This window comes from Saccopteryx leptura, chromosome 2 (assembly GCF_036850995.1).
Source record: "Saccopteryx leptura isolate mSacLep1 chromosome 2, mSacLep1_pri_phased_curated, whole genome shotgun sequence".
Classification (NCBI taxonomy): domain Eukaryota; kingdom Metazoa; phylum Chordata; class Mammalia; order Chiroptera; family Emballonuridae; genus Saccopteryx; species Saccopteryx leptura.
Window position 1 is genome coordinate 340697438 of NC_089504.1, and position 19293 is coordinate 340716730.

Below are 19293 nucleotides of genomic sequence, written 5' to 3' on the forward strand. Positions count from 1 at the left end.
AAACGCCCAGGCTCAGCAGAGCCCCACCCTCCTCTACTCCCCACAGGACACAGAGATCATCAACACGGCCATCCTGACCGGCCGGACAGTAGCCATCCCTGTCAAGGTCATAGCCATCGAAGTGACCGGCCTCATCCTAGATGTCTCTGCCCTGGTGGAATGTGAGTCTGACAATGAGGACATCATCAAGGTGAGCTTCCTGGAGGTGGGGTCCCTGAGAAGGCCTCAGACCTTCGAGGGGGAGCCCCAAGCCAGAGGGAAATTCACATCCCATGCAGGTCCCTTTGGTAGGCAGGAAGATAGGAAATTGGGGTGGGGGTGGGGAAGAGTTGTGGGCATCCCTTGCTGAACCTGAGTTGGAAAGCTCTGGGTACTGCCCTGCCAGTCCTGGAAGGCTGCCTGTAGGAATGTGGAAGAGACCGTTTGTCGGACCAAGGGGGAAGGCAGCACTGATAAAGAACTCAACCCAATCTGGCAAATCATTATTGAGCCCCTGCTGTGTGACTGACACTGGGCAAGGCGGGGGGGGGGGGGGCAGGAGGATGGACTGCTCAGAGGCACGCCCTGAACCTGGACGCTGGTTCCACATGGAGGAGTCCAACACAGGGAGGAAGCTCCCAGGAGCACGTGAGTTAGGCCAGGAGTGAAGGTTGTATAAGGAAGGCACCCACACACACACCTTCTCCAACTCCCAAAGGCCCTTCCCTGAGCTCCTCCCCAGAGACCCTCTCCCCGGCTATGGATAGCGGTCAGAGGCAGTAGAGTGGGCAGAAATGCAAGAGGGTGTCCAGCCCCCGTACCTGCGGTGGGTGAGCTGTCTGCAGTGCCAGCCTCTAGCAGGTGCCCAAAGCAAATGATTAGACACTGGAATCGGTTCCCTATTCCTGACAATGCTTCAGTTTGAATGAGAGTGGGAGGAAGGGGGTGTGGGTGTCCTCCCTCTGGCTCCCTGGGGCTAACCTGGAGTGCCCTGTTCTCCCCACTGTGTCCTGGGTCCCTTCAGGTCTGGGAGCCTGAAGCTCACTTCGGCTGTCCCCACACCCGTGAAGAAGGCCTTCCAAGTGAGCCAGGTCAGATGGCTTGGTCCCACACCCTCGTCACCTCCTGAGTGTAGCAGCCTGGCTCAGGTCCCTGGGGCCCTCCGCGGCTGGCACACTAGCACGGGAAGAAATGGGCCTGCTCCCAAGAGCCCTGCGCCTTTCTCTGCTGCCCAGACACCCCCACCCCAGCCCCTGAAGGACCAGAACAAAGTCACGATGGCTTAGATACCAAAGGGAATTAGCAAAGATTCTAAATGGAATTTGTTTCTGTTCTCATTGAAACACACTCAGGTTCTGTATGGAGTGTAGCCAATATTCTAAATGGAATGTGCCAGCCTTCAGATGGAGTGCTCTGCCTTCCGAAGCGGGGAAGGAGCCTTTCTGGCCGGACTGCTGCTCTACCTGCACCCACCCTCCCGCGGTGGCTAAGTGAGCTAGCTAGCCGGAATTCAGGACGGTCCAGTGGCTCTCTCCACAAACGGGCTAGAGCCCCGCCCCCTCCCCACCCCACCAGGGCCTCAGGGGGTGTCATTGCCCCACAGGCTGCAGCTCCCAGCGGGAGCGCCTGAGGGCATGGCACACGGTGCTCGCTCCAGGTGCCCATGTGGGCACATGTGACGCACACACCCATCTGCATCTGCCCTGCAGGGCTGGCAGCAACATCTTTGTGAGCGGGCACAGGTACTCACCCAGATGTATTCAGTGGGCATATGCCCATCTGGGGAACCTTTAAGAGGCAAGTTGGTATCCAAGTAGGCGTGCTTTTGCCGAAGGTGCAGCTATTGGTGGCAATAATCCTCTTGTCTGTGCTCAGGGCTCTCTGGTCCTGACTTTTCCTCTCCCCTTCCCTCACTTGCACCTCTGGCTAGAGCAGCCCCCTCACCTGAAATTAATCAGTGCCCATTTTCCTGGGCCAGAGGGGCCCTGGAGAAGCCATGGGCCTGCCCCATACCCCTGACCCCTCTATCTGACCTCCTTTCTGCTCAGTTGAGCAGCAGTGTCCTACTCAGGACAGGCTACTCTTCAGTAGAGTGGAGGACTCTACCAGCCAGACACTTGTTTCAGAGCCCCGGTGGCCATGGGGGGGAGGGGAGCCAGACCTGACGACCCTCAGCCTGACGCCTTCTCTGAGGTATAGCCTGGCACATCAGAAGCGGTATCTTGTAAAAGCCTTTGCACATTGGCTCCTTGCCAGGGAGCAAACGCCTTCCACAGTAACCCCTAAGGGATGATTTCTGGAAAAACAGAATTTAGGCGGGGCACCAGAAGCTGACATCTCCCAGAAGAATTCAATTAAGTGCCTTCTTCCACCTGGCCCCACCCCTTCAGCTTCAAGTGACTGGTACTTTTCTCTCCAACAGCCTTCTGGCCCTGCCTGTCAGACTGCAGTCCCTTGTACTGTCCCACAGGATGACCTGTAGGGCAAGACATGCCAACCAACCTCCTTTGCCCTCCCCAGGTGTCCAGCAGCTGTGACTATGTGTTCGTTAGCGGAAAGGAGTCTCGCGGGTCTATGAATGCCAGGGTCACCTTTCGCTACGACGTCCTCAATGCCCCCCTGGAAATGACAGTCTGGGTCCCCAAGCTGCCCCTGCACATCGAGCTCTCGGACGCCCGCCTCAGCCAAGTGAAGGGCTGGAGGGTACCTATCCTCCTCGACCGAAGGTACAGCCCCTCCACACACAGCAGAGTCCTGGGACACTCGTGGGTGACACAGCTTTGGCACACAGTCTGATCTGCATGTGTGTATAAGAGCCTAGATGCACACAGTCTGCAGGTTGGTTATGCAATCAACAAACTGTTACTGAACAGCTACCATGTGCCAGGCCCTGCTGGGTGCTTGAGCTGTGAGATGAATATGGCCTGTGCCTTACTCGGCCATGCCATGGGTCCACCAGCGAAGTCATTGTGTATATGTCCCAGAGCATGGTGGATGCAGGAAGCAGGGAATTAAGTAGCACAAAGGAGAGAACCACCCCTTCTCCAGGAAAAGTCAAAGCAGGCTTCCTGGGAGAGGTGACTCTTGAGCTAGGTCAAACTCAAGGATGAATGGAAAGGAGTTGTCTGGGAAGCAGGGAGAGAGACCAGTCAAGCAGCAGGCCAAATGGAGCAGATACAGCAACACAGGAGTACACACACCTGTGCACAGGTGTCCCAGCTGGGCACACACTGACTCACACAGGCTCACACACCTGAGTGCCCAACTGTGGGGCATGTACATCTGAACTCAGTGTACCCCACTCACCCACTCATCGCTGCTAGAGAAAAAAGCCAGCAGGGACGAGAAGAAAGGGCAGGGTTAGGGAAAGATGCAGGTGGCCAGGTGAGATTTGTAAACACAAGGCAGTGTAGACCAGAGCCTCTCAAACTCTACTTTGCACATGACTCGCCTGCAGATTCCGTCAAAAGGCATATTCTATATTTTGGACCAGCTCCTGGATGACGTTCATGCTGCTTTTTTATTTTATTTTATCAAACATTTTTTTATTAATTTTAATGCGGTGACATTGATAAATCAAGGTACATATGTTCAGAGAAAACATCTCCAGATAATTTTGACATTTGATTATGTTGCATACCCCTCACCCAAAGGCAAATTGTCTTCCGTCACCTTCTATCTGTTTTTCTTTGTGCCCCTCCCCTCCCCCCACCCCCTTTCTCCCTTCCTCACCCCCCCCCATCACCATCACATTCTTGTCCATGGCTCTGAGTCTCATTTTTATGTCCCATCTATGTATAGATTCATATAGTTCTTAGTTTTTTCTGATCTACTTATTTCACTCCGTATAATGTTATCCAGGTCCATCCATGTTGTTGTAAATGATCCAATGTCATCATTTCTTATGGCTGAGTAGTATTCCATAGTATATATGTACCAAAGCTTTTTATTCCACTCATCCACTGACGGACACTTGGGCTGTTTCCAGATCTTTGCTATTGTGAACAATGCTGCCATAAACATGGGGGTGTATTTCTCCTTCTGGAACAGTTCTATGGTGTTCTTAGGGTATATTCCTAAAAGTGGGATAGCTGGGTCAAAAGGCAGTTCGATTTTTAATTTTTTGAGGAATCTCCATACTATTTTCCACAGAGGCTGCACCAGTCTGCATTCCCACCAGCAGTGTAGGAGGGTTCCCTTTTCTCCACATCCTCGCCAGCACTTATTCTGTGTTGTTTTGTTGATGAGCGTTATTCTGACTGGTATGAGGTGATATCTCATTGTGGTTTTAGTTTGCATTTCTCTAATGATTAGTGATGTTGAGCATTTTTTTCATATGCCTATTGGCCATCTGTATGTCCTCTTTGGAGAAGTGTCTATTCATTTCTTTTGCCCATTTTTTGATTGGATTGTTTGTCTTTCTGGTGTTGAGATTTACAAGTTCTTTATAAATTTTGGTTATTAACCCCTTATCAGACGTACTGTCAAATATGTTCTCCCATTGTGTAGTTTGTCTTTTTATTCTGTTCTTAATGTCTTTGGCTGTGCAAAAGTTTTTAGTTTGATATAGTCCCATTTGTTTATCCTGTCTTTTATTTCACTTGCCCGTGGAGATAAATCAGCAAATATATTGCTGTGAGAGATGTCAGAGAGCTTACTGCCTATGTTTTCTTCTAAGATGCTTATGGTTTCACGGCTTACATTTAAGTCTTTTATCCATTTTGAGTTTATTTTTGTGAATGGTGTAAGTTGGTGGTCTAGTTTTATTTTTTTTGCAGATAGCTGTCTAATTTTCCCAACACCATTTATTAAAGAGGCTGTCTTTACTCCATTGTATGCCCTTACCTCCTTTGTCAAATATCAGTTGTCCATAGAGCTGTGGGTTTATTTCTGGGTTCTCTGTTCTGTTCCATTGATCTATGTGCCTGTTCCTCTGCCAGTACCAGGCTGTTTTGAGTACAATGGCCTTGTAGTATACCTTTGATATCCAGAAGTGTGATACCTCCCACTTTATCCTTCTTTTTTAAGATTGCTAAGGCTATTCGTGTTCTTTTTTGGTTCCATATAAATTTTTGGAATATGTGATCTATATCTTTAAAGTATGTCATTGGTATTTTAATTGGTATTGCATTGAATTTATAAATTGCTTTGGGTAATATAGGCATTTTAATGATGTTTATTCTTCCTAACCATGAGCATGGTATATGCTTCTCCTTGTTTGTATCTTCCTTGATTTCTTTTATCAATGTTTTATAATTTTCCAAGTACAAGTCTTTAGTCTCCTTGGTTAAATTTACTCCTAGGTACTTTATTTTTTTGGTTGTAATAATGAAGGGGATTGTTTCCTTAATTTCTCTTTCTGACTGTTCATTGTTGGTGTATAAAAATGCCTCTGATTTCTGAGTATTAATTTTATATCCTGCCACCTTGCTGAATTCATTTATCAGGTCAAGTAGTTTCTGCATCTATTGAAATTATCATGTGGTTTTTCTCCTTCTTTCTGTCTATGTGATGAATCACATTGATTGATTTGCGAATATTGTACCAGCCTTGCCTCCCAAAAATAAATCCCACTTGATCATGGTGTATGACTTTTTCCATATATTTTTGGATCCAGTTTGCTAATATTTTGTTGAGGATTTTAGCATCTATATTCATCAGGGATATTGGCCTATAATTTTCTGTCTTTGTGTTGCCTTTGCCTGGTTTTGGAATCAGAATTATGCTCGCCTCATAAAAGGAGCTTGGAAGTCTTCCTTCCTCTTGAATTTTTTGAAATAGCTTGAGAAGGATAGGAGTTAGTTCTTCTTTGAATATTTGGTAGAATTCACTTGTGAAGCCACCAGGCCCAGAACTTTTCTTTGTTGGGAGTTTTTTTGATAACTGTTTCGATCTCATTTGGTGTAATCGGTCGGTTTAGGTTTTCTGATTCTTCCAGATTGATTTTTGGAAGATTGTATATACGTTTCAAGGAACTTGTCCATTTCATCTAGGTTGTCTAGTTTTTTGGCATACAGTTCTTCATAGTATTTTCTTACAATATTTTGTATTTCCGTTGTGTAAGTTGTTATTTCTCCATTCTCATTTCTAATTTTATTTATTTGAGTCCTCTGTTTTTTTTTTCTTGGTGAATCTAGTTAAAGGTTCATCAATCTTGTTTACCTTTTCAAAGAACCAGCTCTTGGTTTCATTGATCCTCTGTATTGTTTCTTTAGCCTCTATTTCATTTATTTCTGCTCTGATCTTTATTATTTCCTTCATTCTACTACATTTGGGCTTTACTTGCTGTTCTTTCTCTAGTTATTTTAGATGCAGTGTTAAGTTGTTTATTTGAGCTTTTACTAGCTTCTTAAAGTGTGCCTGTAATGCTATGAACTTCCCTCTCAGTACTGCTTTTGCTGTGTCCCATAAATTTTGAGTTGTTGTATGCTCATTATCGTTCATTTCTAGGATTTTTAAAATTTCTTCTTTGATCTCATTCTTAATCCATTCATTATTTAACAACCTGCTATTTAGTTTCCATGTGTTTGAGAATTTTTGAGCTTTTCTGTTGTGGTTCATTTCTAGTTTCATGCCATTGTGATCAGAGAAAGTGCTTGATATGATTTCAATCTTCTTAAATTTGTTGAGATCACTTTTGTGCCCTGATATGTGGTCTATCCTAGAGAATGTACCATGAAAATTTGAAAAGAATGTATATTCTGCTGCTTTAGGGTGAAAGGTTCTGAAGAAATCTATTAAATCGAGTTGATCTAGTGTGTCCTTTAAGTCTGCTGTTTCTTTGTTAATTTTCTTTCTTGAGGATCTATCTAGTGATGTTAGTGGGGTATTGAAATCCCCTACTATTATAGTATTGCTGTTGATCTTGCCCTTTATATCCATCAAAGTCTGCTTTATATACTTAGGTGCTCCTATATTAGGTGCGTAGATATTTATAATAGTTATATCCTCCTGTTGGATTGCTCCCTTTATCATTATGTAGTGGCCTTCTTTATCTCTAACTATATCCTTTGTTTTAAAGTCCATTTTGTCTGATATAAGTATTGCTTCCCCAGCTTTTTTTTCATTTCCATTTGCATGAATTTTTTTTTCATCCTTTTATCTTCAGTCTATGTGCATCTTTTGTTTTAAGGTGTGTCTCTTGTAGACAGCATATGTACGGGTCCTGTTTTCTTATCCATGCAGCTACCCTTTGTCTTTTGATTGGATCATTTAATCCATTTACATTTAAGGTTATTATTGATATGTAGTTGTTTATTGCCATTTTATTCTTTAAAGCTGTATTCCTCTTTTGCTATATTCTTTTCCCACTTTTATCTGTTTACAACAGGTCTCTTAACATTTCCTGCAGCATTGATTTGGCTGTAATGAATTCCTTGATTTTTTTTTTTGTTGTTGTTCTGGGAAGCTTTTTATTTCTCCTTCAATTTTAAATGATAGCCTTGCTGGATAAAGTAGTCTTGGTTGTAGACTCTTGTTCTGCATTACTTTGAATATTTCTTGCCATTCCCTTCTGGCCCAAGTGTTTCTGTTGAGAAGTCTGATGTCATCCTTATGGGGACTCCATTGTAGATGATAGCCTTTTTTTCTCTAGCTGCTTTTAATATTTTCTCTTTATCTCTTAGCTTTGGTATTTTAATTATGATGTGTCTTAGTGTAGGTTTCTTTGGGTTTCTCTTTAATGGAGTTCTCTGTGCTTCTTGAACTTGTGAGAGTCTCTCCTGCATTAATTTAGGGGAGTTTTCAGCTATGATATGATTGAACAAAGTCTCTATCCCTTGTTCTTTCTCTCTTCTTTAGGAACCCCTATGATGTGGATGTTATTTCTCTTCACGTTGTCACAGAGCTCTCTAAGAATTTCCTCAGACTTTTTGAGTCTCTTTTCTTTTTTCTTCTCTGCTTTCATGCCTTCATTCAACTTGTCCTCCAACTCGCTGATTCAATCCTCAGCTCCATCCATCCTGTTTTTAATTCCTTCCATTGTGGTCTTCATTTTTGATATTGTATTTGCCATCTCCAACTGATTCTTTTTCAATATTTCAATATCCTTTTTTATACTTGCTATTTCTTTATTTAGGTGTTTGTAATGACCATCCATTGTTGTTCTAAGATCCCTAAGCATCCTTACAATCATTATTTTGAACTCTGCATCCAGAAGTTTGGTTATTTCCATATCACTCAGTTCATTTCCTGGAGGTTTCATTTGGATTGCACTTCTCTATCTTCTCATTATGTCTGTGTGTTTGGGTGTTTTGTTTACAGAGCTGGTTGAGTCTAGGCTTGGTGTTGTCTGCTTCCAGTTTTCAATTGTGTTATTTCTAGGTCTTCTTGGGTTGGCATCAGCTATTATTTGTAATCCACTTTCAGATTTGGGCTGCTTTGAAGTCTTGATTTGTTTGTTTTCTTAACAGGTGATAGTCTTGTTTACTGATCTCAGCAGGGGGCTTATTTGAAACTGTATCCAGGAATGCAGTGGGTGTAACCTGAGACTCTGAAGGCCTCTTCTGCCAGTCTCTCTCTCTGGGGGCAGGGTGTTTTCTCAGCTTCAGTAGGGGGAGGTGTATCTCAGATCTCCATGGAGACCTGAGTTACTGCCCCTCCTCCCCACTTCTTGTTTTCAGCTGTGTCTTGTTGCACTGATTGAAGCTGGAGAGATATCTGGAGATCTGTGACCCGGAAGCACTTTAGTCTTTTGTTTTGTGGAAGGATCAGCCCCTCCCTCAGCTATGGCCACCTCCAGCACTGGATGAGTCAGCTTCTCAGGTCATCTCCTGCATTCCTCTGCCCCTCACTGTCTGTCTCTCTCTCTCTCCTTTCTTTTTGGAAGACAAGCCTGCCCTTTAAACACACCTTGTTCCCTGGTCACCAGGCAAGTGGCTATGAGGAGTATTTTCTGCTCTTTTCCTTGGAGTGAGAGCCCTTCTGGGCTCTCAGCCTCACCCTCCTCTGTTCCTTTAAGCAGGGGAGATTCAGGCGCTCCCTACCAGGTTTGTTGTGGCTTCTTCTTTGCTCCTTGATTTTTGAGAGCTGTTCTTGTAGTCCAGAGTTGGTTTTTCATGCTGATTGTTCCTAAATTAATTTGTAATCCAGTTCAGTGGTGTGAGCTGGGAGTCTGTGCATCTGTCTACTCCGCTGCCATATTCAGGTCCTTTTTTTTATTTGATGTTGCTTTGAGTAGTGAGGACATAGTGACTCTGAAGCCAGAGAGCCTGGGTTTGAAAACTACCTTCTGATCTTCAGTAGCTGGGTAACTGTGGGCTATGGACATAACCCCTCTGTGCCTCAGTTTTCTCTTCTGTAAAATAGGCACGTTAACACTTACCTCACAGGATTGCTTAACATGGGTAAAAGAACTCTCTTTGTGAATGACTACACTGGTGGTTAACTCTCCCAAGCACTAGCAAAGCAGTAGCCACACCCTTCACAGAGCACATCTGGTTTCAGCACTTGGGGCAATCTGGATAGGTGGAGAACTTCCCAAATCATCAAATCCTGGCTCCCTTTTGCTCACTAGTTCTTCCCTCAGTTTTTCATTCTCCTTTTGCATTTAACTATAATCAGCAACAGAAACCCAGACTACTCCTTCAACACTTTGCTTGGGAATCTCAGCTGATCACTTACAAGTTCTTCACCACGCAGCATTGGACACACTCCAGCCGAGCTTTCTGGCGCTCTGTCGGGGGATCGTCTTTGCTCCAGCTTAGAGCTGAGAGCAGGGTCAGGCGCACACCCGGGCTGAAAAGAGGCAACACTTGTTAGCATTTGATGCAAGCTTTTCACAGGCATGGGTGAAGCCAAGCAGAGGCAGAGAGGGACCAGGAAAGGTCAAGAAGTGCCTTTCTAGGAGGGGAAAACCTAAGAATTCTGGCTTCACGCTTGTTAGGAATAGAAGGAGTGAGCCAGGGAAAAGCCTTGCCATTTGCACAGTTTCCACCCACGGGAGCTGGAGAATGGCCAGCAGGGCCAGGGTAGGGAGGGGTTTGCACAGCCGAGGAGCCCTGACCCTGTGCCCCCACCCCAGGTCAGCCCGGGAGAGCGAGGACGAGGATGAGGACGAGGAGGAGCGGCGGCAGAGTGCCAGCCGTGGCTGCACCCTGCAGTACCAGCACGCCACTCTGCAGGTCTTCACCCAGTTCCACACGACGTCATCTGAGGGCACCGACCAGGTGGTCACCATGCTGGGCCCGGACTGGCTGGTGGAGGTCACCGACCTGGTCAGCGACTTCATGCGAGTGGGTGACCCCCGAGTGGCACGCATGGTAGACAGCAGCACGCTGGCAGGCCTGGAGCCGGGCACCACCCCCTTCAAGGTAGGCACAAGGGCAGTGCTGGGAGCCTTGTTTACCTGTGGGTAGAGGACACAGACCGTGGAGGTTTTGGGAAAGGATTTCCAGGGTCTCTCTCAGCCTCTGAGAACAAAACACACTTTCTTCCCCACCTGCCTCTCTCTGCCTGAAGTTCACCATCCGAGGTCAAGGTCCTTTAACTTCACCTTGGTGAAGGATCTCCCTCTAAACCTAATCAGCATGATCAACCTTGCATCACTGTGATGAGCAGGTGAGAGGGCTCAGGAAGCCTGGAGGCCAGGAAAGGGAGTTGAGCATCTAGCAGCTCAACTCTGACCTTTTTCCTCGACAACTGGGTGCCGGAGTAGAAACCTTCCAACCAGGAGAGGGTAAATGAGGAGCCGTGGGCTACGAGCTGCATGCAGAATACCCGTTTCTAAAAACAACTGATCCGACATTTTAAAATTTGGAAGTTTCTTATTTTTTAGAAAACTAGATTTCTGGTTTTACAAAATATTCATCTGGCAACACTGGGCCAATGAGCTGCTAGAATCAGTCCTGGCGCCCCGTTTACACGAGCATGTGTTCTCCCATTTGCCACAGTCCCCACCACTCCCTTCTCTCACCTTGACATTGAGGTTGGAATATCAATTGCAATTTATCACTGTGCAAGCCTATTGTTTTCCTTAAAACCTACCTGTCTCTCTCATCTGTGTCCCTGAGAGCCCCTGGCCCCTGGTCCCCAGGTGCAGCCTGCCCCAACCCCGGGGCCTCTCTCTGGCGGCACTGGGATTCCTCCCTGATGGGTGATCCTGGGGGTGCCGCTTTCCTGGCCTTCTCTCAGCCCTGCCGCTCTCTGCCTCAGGTGGTGTCCCCACTGACAGAGTCTGTGCTTGGGGAGACACTGCTGACGGTGACAGAGGAGAAGGTCAGCATCATACAGCTGCAGGCCCAGGTGGTGGCCAGCCTTGCCCTCTCCCTACGTCCCAGCCCTGGGAGCAGCCACACCATCCTGGCCACCACGGCTGCCCAGCAGACCCTCAGCTTCCTCAAGCAGGTAATTGGATGCCCAGCCGACCACCCTGGGGTCCTGGAGTGTGGAAGGAGGACTTGCAGGCTCTGGCCTGCCTTTATGCCATGAGTCCCCAAAGTAGTGAATTAGGTAATGGAAAAGCAATCTACCCTCCATGCCCTGCACGCTTGCTCCACCCCCTCCCCCTGACGTCTGCACAGGGAGTTGGGCCAACGCCTTGCTTCTTGCACCTGCCACCCTGAGATGTTCCTGCTGAGGGTTCCCCTCCCAGATTCTCAGAGGGCCCATCGCCTCTGCCTCTAACCCCAGGAATTACCCTTTCTGGAGCCCCAGCCACAGCCCCCCGCCCCAGACATGCCAGTGTAGTGGCTGCAGGCAGAGGTGGAAAGAGCACAGGGAGTGAGAAGGTGGGTGCTGAGCACCAAGCCAGGAGTCAGGATCCAGAAGTCTTCTGCTCCTAACTTGCTCCATGACCCCAGGCCAATCCCTTCTATGTGGGCCCTGCTTCCTCATCTGCAGGGAGGCCAATTTAACAAAAAGAGGAGAAGACTGGGTTTGGGCATGCATTCTCAACCTCCAAGTATCTGATGGGGATGATTCCAAGGTTAGGCATGGAGATGTGGGGTTACTCCTGCAGCAAAAGGAACCTGAGTTAAACCCAAAGCAGAACTTACCTTTAAGCTCATCAGAGAGAGAAGGGCAAAATGAGCAAAGAAATTCTCAAGGAGGTCATAGCATGCCCTTCACAACCTCCAGAGGCAGACTCCCACTCTGCCTAGACACCTGCCACCTGCCCCACACAGTTCCAGCACTGGGAATACAGCAAGAAACCAGAATACCTTGGTCCCTGCCCTCACAAAGCTCCGTGTCCAAAAAAGAAGCCAGCCAGGACTAGCTCTCTGACTTCTTTCTACTTCTCCTCCTCCTCCAGGAAGCCCTCCTTAGTCTCTGGCTCTCCTACAGTGATGGCACCACAGCGCCACTCTCCCTCTACAGCCCCCGGGACTATGGACTGCTGGTGAGCAGTCTGGACCAGCGAGTGGCTACAGTGACCCAGGACCGGGCCTTCCCGCTGGTGGTGGCTGAGGCGGAGGGGGCCGGGGAGCTGCTTCGTGCTGAGCTCACCATCGCTGAGAGCTGCCAGAAAACCAAGCGCAAGAGTGTCCTGGCTACCACCCCCGTGGGGCTGCGGGTGCACTTTGGGCGGGAGGAGGAGGACCCTACCTACGACTACCCCGGCCCTAGCCAGCCGGGGCCCGGTGGGGGTGAGGACGAGGCGCGGGGAGCTGGCCCGCCAGGCATGGGGGTGTCCTCATCGGAGGCCTTGGGGCGGGTCACCGCCAGCCCAGCACCCACAGAGGATTTCCTGCCGCTGCCCACTGGCTTCCAGCAGATGCCGCGGGGGCTGACGGACCTGGAGATCGGCATGTACGCGCTGCTGGGGGTCTTCTGCCTCGCCATCCTCGTCTTCCTCATCAACTGCATCGTCTTCGTGCTGCGCTACCGGCACAAGCGCATCCCGCCCGAGGGCCAGACCAGCATGGACCACTCGCACCACTGGGTGTTCCTGGGCAACGGGCAGCCGCTGCGGGTGCAGGGGGAGCTGTCCCCGCCCGCGGGCAACCCGCTGGAGAGCGTGCCCGCCTGCTGCCACGGCGACCACCACAGCAGCGGCAGCTCGCAGACCAGCGTCCAGAGCCAGGTGCACGGGCGGGGCGACGGCTCCTCGGGGGGCTCCGCCCGGGACCAGGCCGAGGACCCCGCCAGCTCGCCCACCTCCAAGCGGAAGCGGGTGAAGTTCACCACCTTCACCACGTTGCCCACGGAGGAGCTGGCCTATGACTCGGTGCCCGCCGGCGAAGAGGACGAGGAGGACGAAGAGGACCTGGGCTGGGGCTGCCCGGACGTGGCGGGCGCCACGCGGCCCGCCGCGGCCCCGAACCTGCACAGTTACATGCGCAGAGTCAAGGAGATCGCGTAGGGCGCCTCCCCCTCGGGGCGGGCTCTGCGTGGGACGCAGCGGGCCCCCGCTCGCGCTGTCATGGCGGCCGGCGTGGACTGTGCGCCCTGCCCCTGCAGCTTTGCTCTTCGCGGGCGCGGCCTCCCTCCTCCGGTCCTTCCCGCCGCCTCACTCCGTTACCCTCTTCTGCCGCCGCAGCGCGGAGGTGGAGGGCTCCTTCTCCCGGAGCTCTCTAGGAGGAAACAGTCCCAGCCCTCCTTCCACCCCTTCCAAACCTCCTCCCACTTTGGACAAACCTGCCCCAGAAGCGAGGCGCCGAGGCCGAGCTTGGGGCCAGGTGGGCCCACACTGTGAGCCGCCCCTGCTCCCGTGTCCCCTGCGTTCCCCCTGTGCTGGGGGCTCTGGGGGGTCTTGTGTCACAAGCTGCACAAAGACTTTTCTCAAACCACTATTCAGGGATTTTTGTCCTGCAGGGCGGGGAGGTAGCAGCTGCTTGCCCTGCCAAGGATCTTGCTGTGGACAAAACACTTGGGAAGCGGGGGACCCTTGTAGCACCTTCTGGCTTTCTGGTGCCCCCCAGTCCCATCCTAGGACCTGGGAGCTGACCCCAGAGGGGTCTGTGGCCAAGCCAGGCACCTTCCGAAGAGCTAGGACTCCCCCTTTTGCCCCCAAGGGCTGTAGAAGGGGCCGAAGGGGAGGAGTCCTCAGTCCACTCCTAACCAGGCCCCAGCCCAGAGCACCACGGTCTGGGTGGGCCCGGGGAGGCCTGCATGCCTCCACCCACCCTACAGCAAGGTCAACACTACGCCTTAGCCCCTACAGCTCTGCTGACCACTCCTTCCTTCTCTACAGGGGCAACCACCCATCCCCCCATGAAATGCAATGTGGGGAGGGGGCAGGGGAGAGCACCAGGGAGTGCGGGGAGCACCTCGGGAAGGGCAAGGCAGAGGGAGCGGGCGTCCCCTCCCCCATCCCACAGCCACTTTTCTGTTGGGTTCTACCCACCACTATGTCGGGTTTTTCTTAAATAAATGGAGGTGACCAGATTGGAGGTGGGGGCAGCAGCCCCTGCAGAACAGACAGTACTGCCGGTCGGCTCTGAGTCTCTTCTTTATGTGCATACATGCACACTTACCTCTCCCCCACCACACACATGGGTACACACGTGCACACTGTGGACACACTAAGCACGTGAGACGGAAATACGACTGAGCCAGGCTGCAGTCCTGGTCTTCGTCCTTCGGCGTCTTGGTCCCTTAGACCTCTCTCTGGAGATGCTCACATCAGAGGATGAAGGATTTACTGACCTAGAAAGGTGTCCTTCCAAGGAGGTGCCGCCTCTAGGAGTCTGCTGTGATTGGCTCAGGAGGGAGGGGCCAGCCCCACAGCCTCCAGAGAACTGCCTTGGGGGTGAGAGGGAACGAAAAATAAGGAGAGAAGTGAGAGTTGTGCTCGCCTGGCCTGAGCTCGCTCATTTCCATCACTGCCTTCAGCCCTCCCCTCAGAGGAGGCTCCTCCCCATCACCAGCACCACCTCTCAGGTCTCACTGCCCTGGCTCTCACCTTTCCTCATCAATCCCCTTTCTCCGGGGATTGATGGGGAAAGCCTGGTGGTCACCACGCAGGAGCCAGGCCAAGAGAAGGAAGGCTGTTGGGTGTGCGCCTCCCCCACTTTAGGCCACGGGCTAGCCCTGGGAGACCACTCCCTGACACCGGCCCCTGGAGGAGCACCTGAACTGGCAGAGAACCTGGCTGAGGCTGCCTGGCCAGCCTCCCACCCTCTGGACAGGTGGCTACAGCAACCATCTTGGAGAAGTCGCAGTAACCTGCATCTGTTGCAGAATGGGGCGCTGCCACCTGCCCCAACATGCTGTTGCCACCTCAGGAAGATTTCTGCCTTCCGCAGTCATCTGTTCAGGAATAATGGCAGCCCTGGAGGGCACTACGAGGATTAAGTGACATCAGGGATGTAAAGCTCTCTGCACGGTGCCCAGCAGCTTCTGGCACAGACAACACATGGAGTTTGCCACATCCAGGTTTAATTTTCAGGTAAGGTAAGGTGTGGCCCTGAAAAGGAGACTAGAAATTGGCCAGCTCTGCCCAAGGTGTGTTGGCAACAAGAAAACAGGTGTTCAGTAGCAAGGAGGGAGCCACGGGGAAGCCATGCCAAGGGCAGAACACAGGGGCAGGGCTACTGTCTGAGCCGCCAGAACACCAGGTACCTGCTGTTCAGATGATCCTGACAGTGTCTTCCTGAAGGGGTCTCAGTCATTTTTCTTAACTCACGGTGCCTAGAACCAGCAAGTGTTCAACAAACATTTGCTAACTAGAGTTCAAACAAAAAACTACAAACGACTTCCTCATCATTCCACATTTGGCAATTTTCTACACTCTGCCATCTAACCACCTGAGCAGTTCAGAAAACCACAAGTTACAGAGACAGGTGAGGAGGACACAGGTGTAAGTCAAGGAAGAATGAATATTCTAGCTCAGGTGTGTGCATACAGGAAGGGGTGCTGGTATTAAAGTTGGAACTTGGCTCCATTTGTTTATTGAACACACAAGCTCCTACTATGTGCTAAGCCCTGCCAGGGAGCGTGGAGACACAACCATGGGCCTGTCCTCAAGGAGCCCAGCTCGGCAGGGAAGATGGGCAAGTCTGACCACGGCCATGTGGGATGATGGATGCTATCTGTGATCGCTTTGCCCTGGGTTGTTGGGGCACCAAGGAGAGGAAGAGACGTTTTCAAACTGAATTTGCTGAGGATGAGGCCAGAGACATCCCAGGAAGGGGGGATGGCAGGTGTGAGACCCAACAGCCACAGAACTGCCACCTTGTGCTTTCTCCTGTTGCCCTGTCTCTGCACGTGCTTGTCCCATGTCTAGAATAAGAGTCCCTGGTGATAGCGAAACACAAACACACCGATGCAAAGATGCGAAGGCCGGAGGGAGTAGGAGGGATGCAGCAGGGGCTTGGGAGTCAGGCGTAGACTTGAGGTTCAGATCATTGCCTTTTCACTGAGTGAAGGAAGGAAGATTGGAGGCCCCGGGGGCCGCATTAGGAAAACGCTGCAGCAGAAAGGATGAGAGCCAGGGCAGTGAGACCAGACAGCTGGGTGCATACAGTGGTTTTCAGCTGCAGACTTCGCCAACTGCTTTATCCCCCCTGGGGACGACGGGGAGGAGACAGGAGCTGCTGCTTGACAGAGACCAGGCCACTCCAAGAGAGATAGTGGATGCTATCCTACTGGTGTTTCTAAGCATCCAGGCGTCTACAAACAGGGAAATGAGGACCCAGAGAGGGGAACAGTTGGCCCAGAGTTACACAGCCAACCTAGTGACGGAGCCAGAGTCCCGCCTGCTCCCCGTCCTGTCATTTGTGTCCCCTTATCTTCATTCTTCACGCCCTGTCCAAATGCGAGAACTTGGAGGCAATAGCTAGAAATGGCAAGTCCTGACCCTCATGCAGTTCAAGGGGGAGCAAGCTTGGAGGAACAAGGCGGGACATTAAGTTAACAGCCCCTCTGGAATGGCCCCGGCACTGAACTCCTCTTTAAAAATTTGTCTTCAACCCCGAAAACGAATCGAGGGACCTTATAAAGAATAGTTATTGACAGAGAGCTGCTCTGGGAGCAGCGGGGAGCCAGGCCCATGAATCAGCCTGCTAGCAAAATGAGATTTCTCCGACAGCCAGGGCCGGCCAAGGCAGAGCTGGAGAGGCAGAGAAGCGGCCCTGAGCCTGTCCCCACCCCGGTGCGCAGCTCCCCGCCTCAACCCCACCCTGCCAGCCTCTCCACGCCAGCCCTGGGCTCACTCCATGCTGGTCTGCAACAAGTATGGACAAGCACCTCCTATGTGCCAGGCACAGTAGCCTCCTTGAGGGAAGATCTCCAGCGTAGGGAGCCAGATGGGTAAAATAGAAAATACAATAAATGGGCCAGAGAAGGAAACTCACTTGAAGTGATGAAATTTCAGTAGATGGGTTGGGCAGGGACTCCTGGGATCAGACTGTGCATTTGCTGTGTGACCTTCAAGTAGTGTATCACCAGCTCTGGGCTCTTGTTTCCCTATTTATACAAATACGGATGTCACCACTACTAGGTAGCATCCACTGACTTCCCTGAAGATGCCCCACTGTTTCAAAACCTGTATTGCTGACAAGCATTTAGAGAGATAGGAATCACCACTCCTGTTTTATAGATGAGAAGACAGGAACACAGAAAGGGCAAGCAACCTGCCCATGGTCCCCCGCTTAGAAGCCAGCTGACAGACAGCTACAAACCTACCCTCTTTTGGCTACATCCTGAAGCACCACTGACAAGGGAAAGGGAATGAAGTGGCAGAGATCTGGAGGCGGGAGGGGGATAGGGAGGGATCTCTGAAGTCAGAAACAACTACTGAAGGACCAGGAAGTGGGATGGATTTACCCCGGGCACCCCCCCTCACACTGCGACCCGGTGTGCGTCTCTGGCCTTCCTACGTGAGACAAGCAGCCTGGAGGAGACGTCTTAGGGCACGCCCCAGACTGAGGTGTCCAGGTCAGGAGCCCCGCAGTGACCCTCCTGCAGCGTGGATCCAAGCATAGGAGTCATGGTGCCCGGCAACACTGTCCCGAGCAGGGCTGGAGGGGAGAGTGGGCCTCAGCCCCTGGTGGCATTTTGGGGGCACGCAGCTTCAGGACCCCCTGAGGAGCGAGCCCAACCCCAGTTCTGCTGCTGCCTTCCTGTGTGAGCTCAGACAGTGCCTCCCACCCCACCCTGCTTTTGGAGCAGGCACTGTCCTTCCTCCCGACCTCTTGCAATTCAAGAATGGCTTTCTCCTCCATTATGAAAGATCCCAATAGCCTCAGGACCGTTGGGGCTGGTCCTTGTAACTTACCCCACAAGGAGGGGTCCTGTAGCTAAAGTGAGCAGGGCCCTGGCAGTGACCTCTGGACCCACCTGTTGTACACTTCTGCAGACCAGGCCTTGCCCTGAAAGTGGACTGCAGCTGCGGACCACTCCCCGACCTTTCAAGGAAGGAGGGTGGGTAAAGGGTTGCAGATGGCAGGAGGTGGTAAGGGTCCCTCTTGCCCCCCTTCTCTCTACCCAGCCATATTATTTATTCTACCTCCGTGTGGACACGCACACTCCACCACTCCAAGAGGCAGAGAGCAGAGCCCCTTGCCTGGTGGGATGCAGTTCATCACTGCCGACAGAGCTGGGACTCTGTTCAGGGCCTCCTCCCTCCAGAGAGCAGAGCCTCTTGCCTGGTGGGATGCAGTTCATCACTGCCGACGGAGCTGGGACTCTGTTCAGGGCCTCCTCCCTCCAGAGAGCAGAGCCTCTTGCCTGGTGGGATGCAGTTCATCACTGCCGACAGAGCTGGGACTCTGTTCAGGGCCTCCTCCCTCCAGAGAGCAGAGCCTCTTGCCTGGTGGGATGCAGTTCATCACTGCACACGGAGCTGGGACTCTGTTCAGGGCCTCCTCCCTCCCACACGTTTGTTTGCCCACAGGGTCCTCCTTCCACAGTCTGTGCCCCTCCCTGTGCAGGTTCCGTTCCAGATTCCAGATCCCCTGTGGGATGGCTCTGTATCCAGGGAAGGGGCAAGCCCAGGGGAGGAGGGCTGGTCTGTGATTAGCCCGCTGGGCAAGGACCACATCCCCCAGGGAGGGAAGAGAGGAGGTGGGGAAAGCAAAGAACTCCGGCAGCTGCAGCCTCTCCAAGAAATCTCCAGAGATGCCAGAGTTACAGGTGACTGTAACTGTTTCCACCCCAGCAAACTCTGCTCCAGGAACAGACACCACGAAGCACAAATCATCCCAAATCATCCGGTGGTTAAAGAGCTGCTTTTGTTCGACGATGAGGACCCGGGCTCTGGTGGGCAGCAGGGCGAGTAGAGTGCGCCTGCATACATTCTTGACACACACACGAGCACACACCCCAAGTGCACTCTCTGAGCTCACCTACTCCTCACACTCACAGGCATCTACAAACGGGCATAGGCCCTGCCTACACACGTATGCACAGGCATGCACACACAGTGTATATACA

The 19293-nt window shown here is 51.3% G+C and overlaps 1 protein-coding gene across 1 annotated transcript in view; it reads left to right on the forward strand.

Moving 5' to 3' along the window:
* Window positions 1-14309, forward strand: part of TMEM132E (transmembrane protein 132E) — a 63296-nt gene extending 48987 nt beyond the window's left edge. Inside the window, exons 5-9 of the mRNA XM_066363832.1 lie at window positions 47-190; window positions 2500-2705; window positions 10001-10289; window positions 11131-11322; window positions 12230-14309. Coding sequence (XP_066219929.1) covers window positions 47-190; window positions 2500-2705; window positions 10001-10289; window positions 11131-11322; window positions 12230-13279 — 1881 coding nt within the window. The 3' untranslated portion in view covers window positions 13280-14309. The remainder of the gene's footprint in view (window positions 1-46; window positions 191-2499; window positions 2706-10000; window positions 10290-11130; window positions 11323-12229) is intronic.
* The last annotated feature ends 4984 nt before the right edge of the window (window positions 14310-19293 follow it).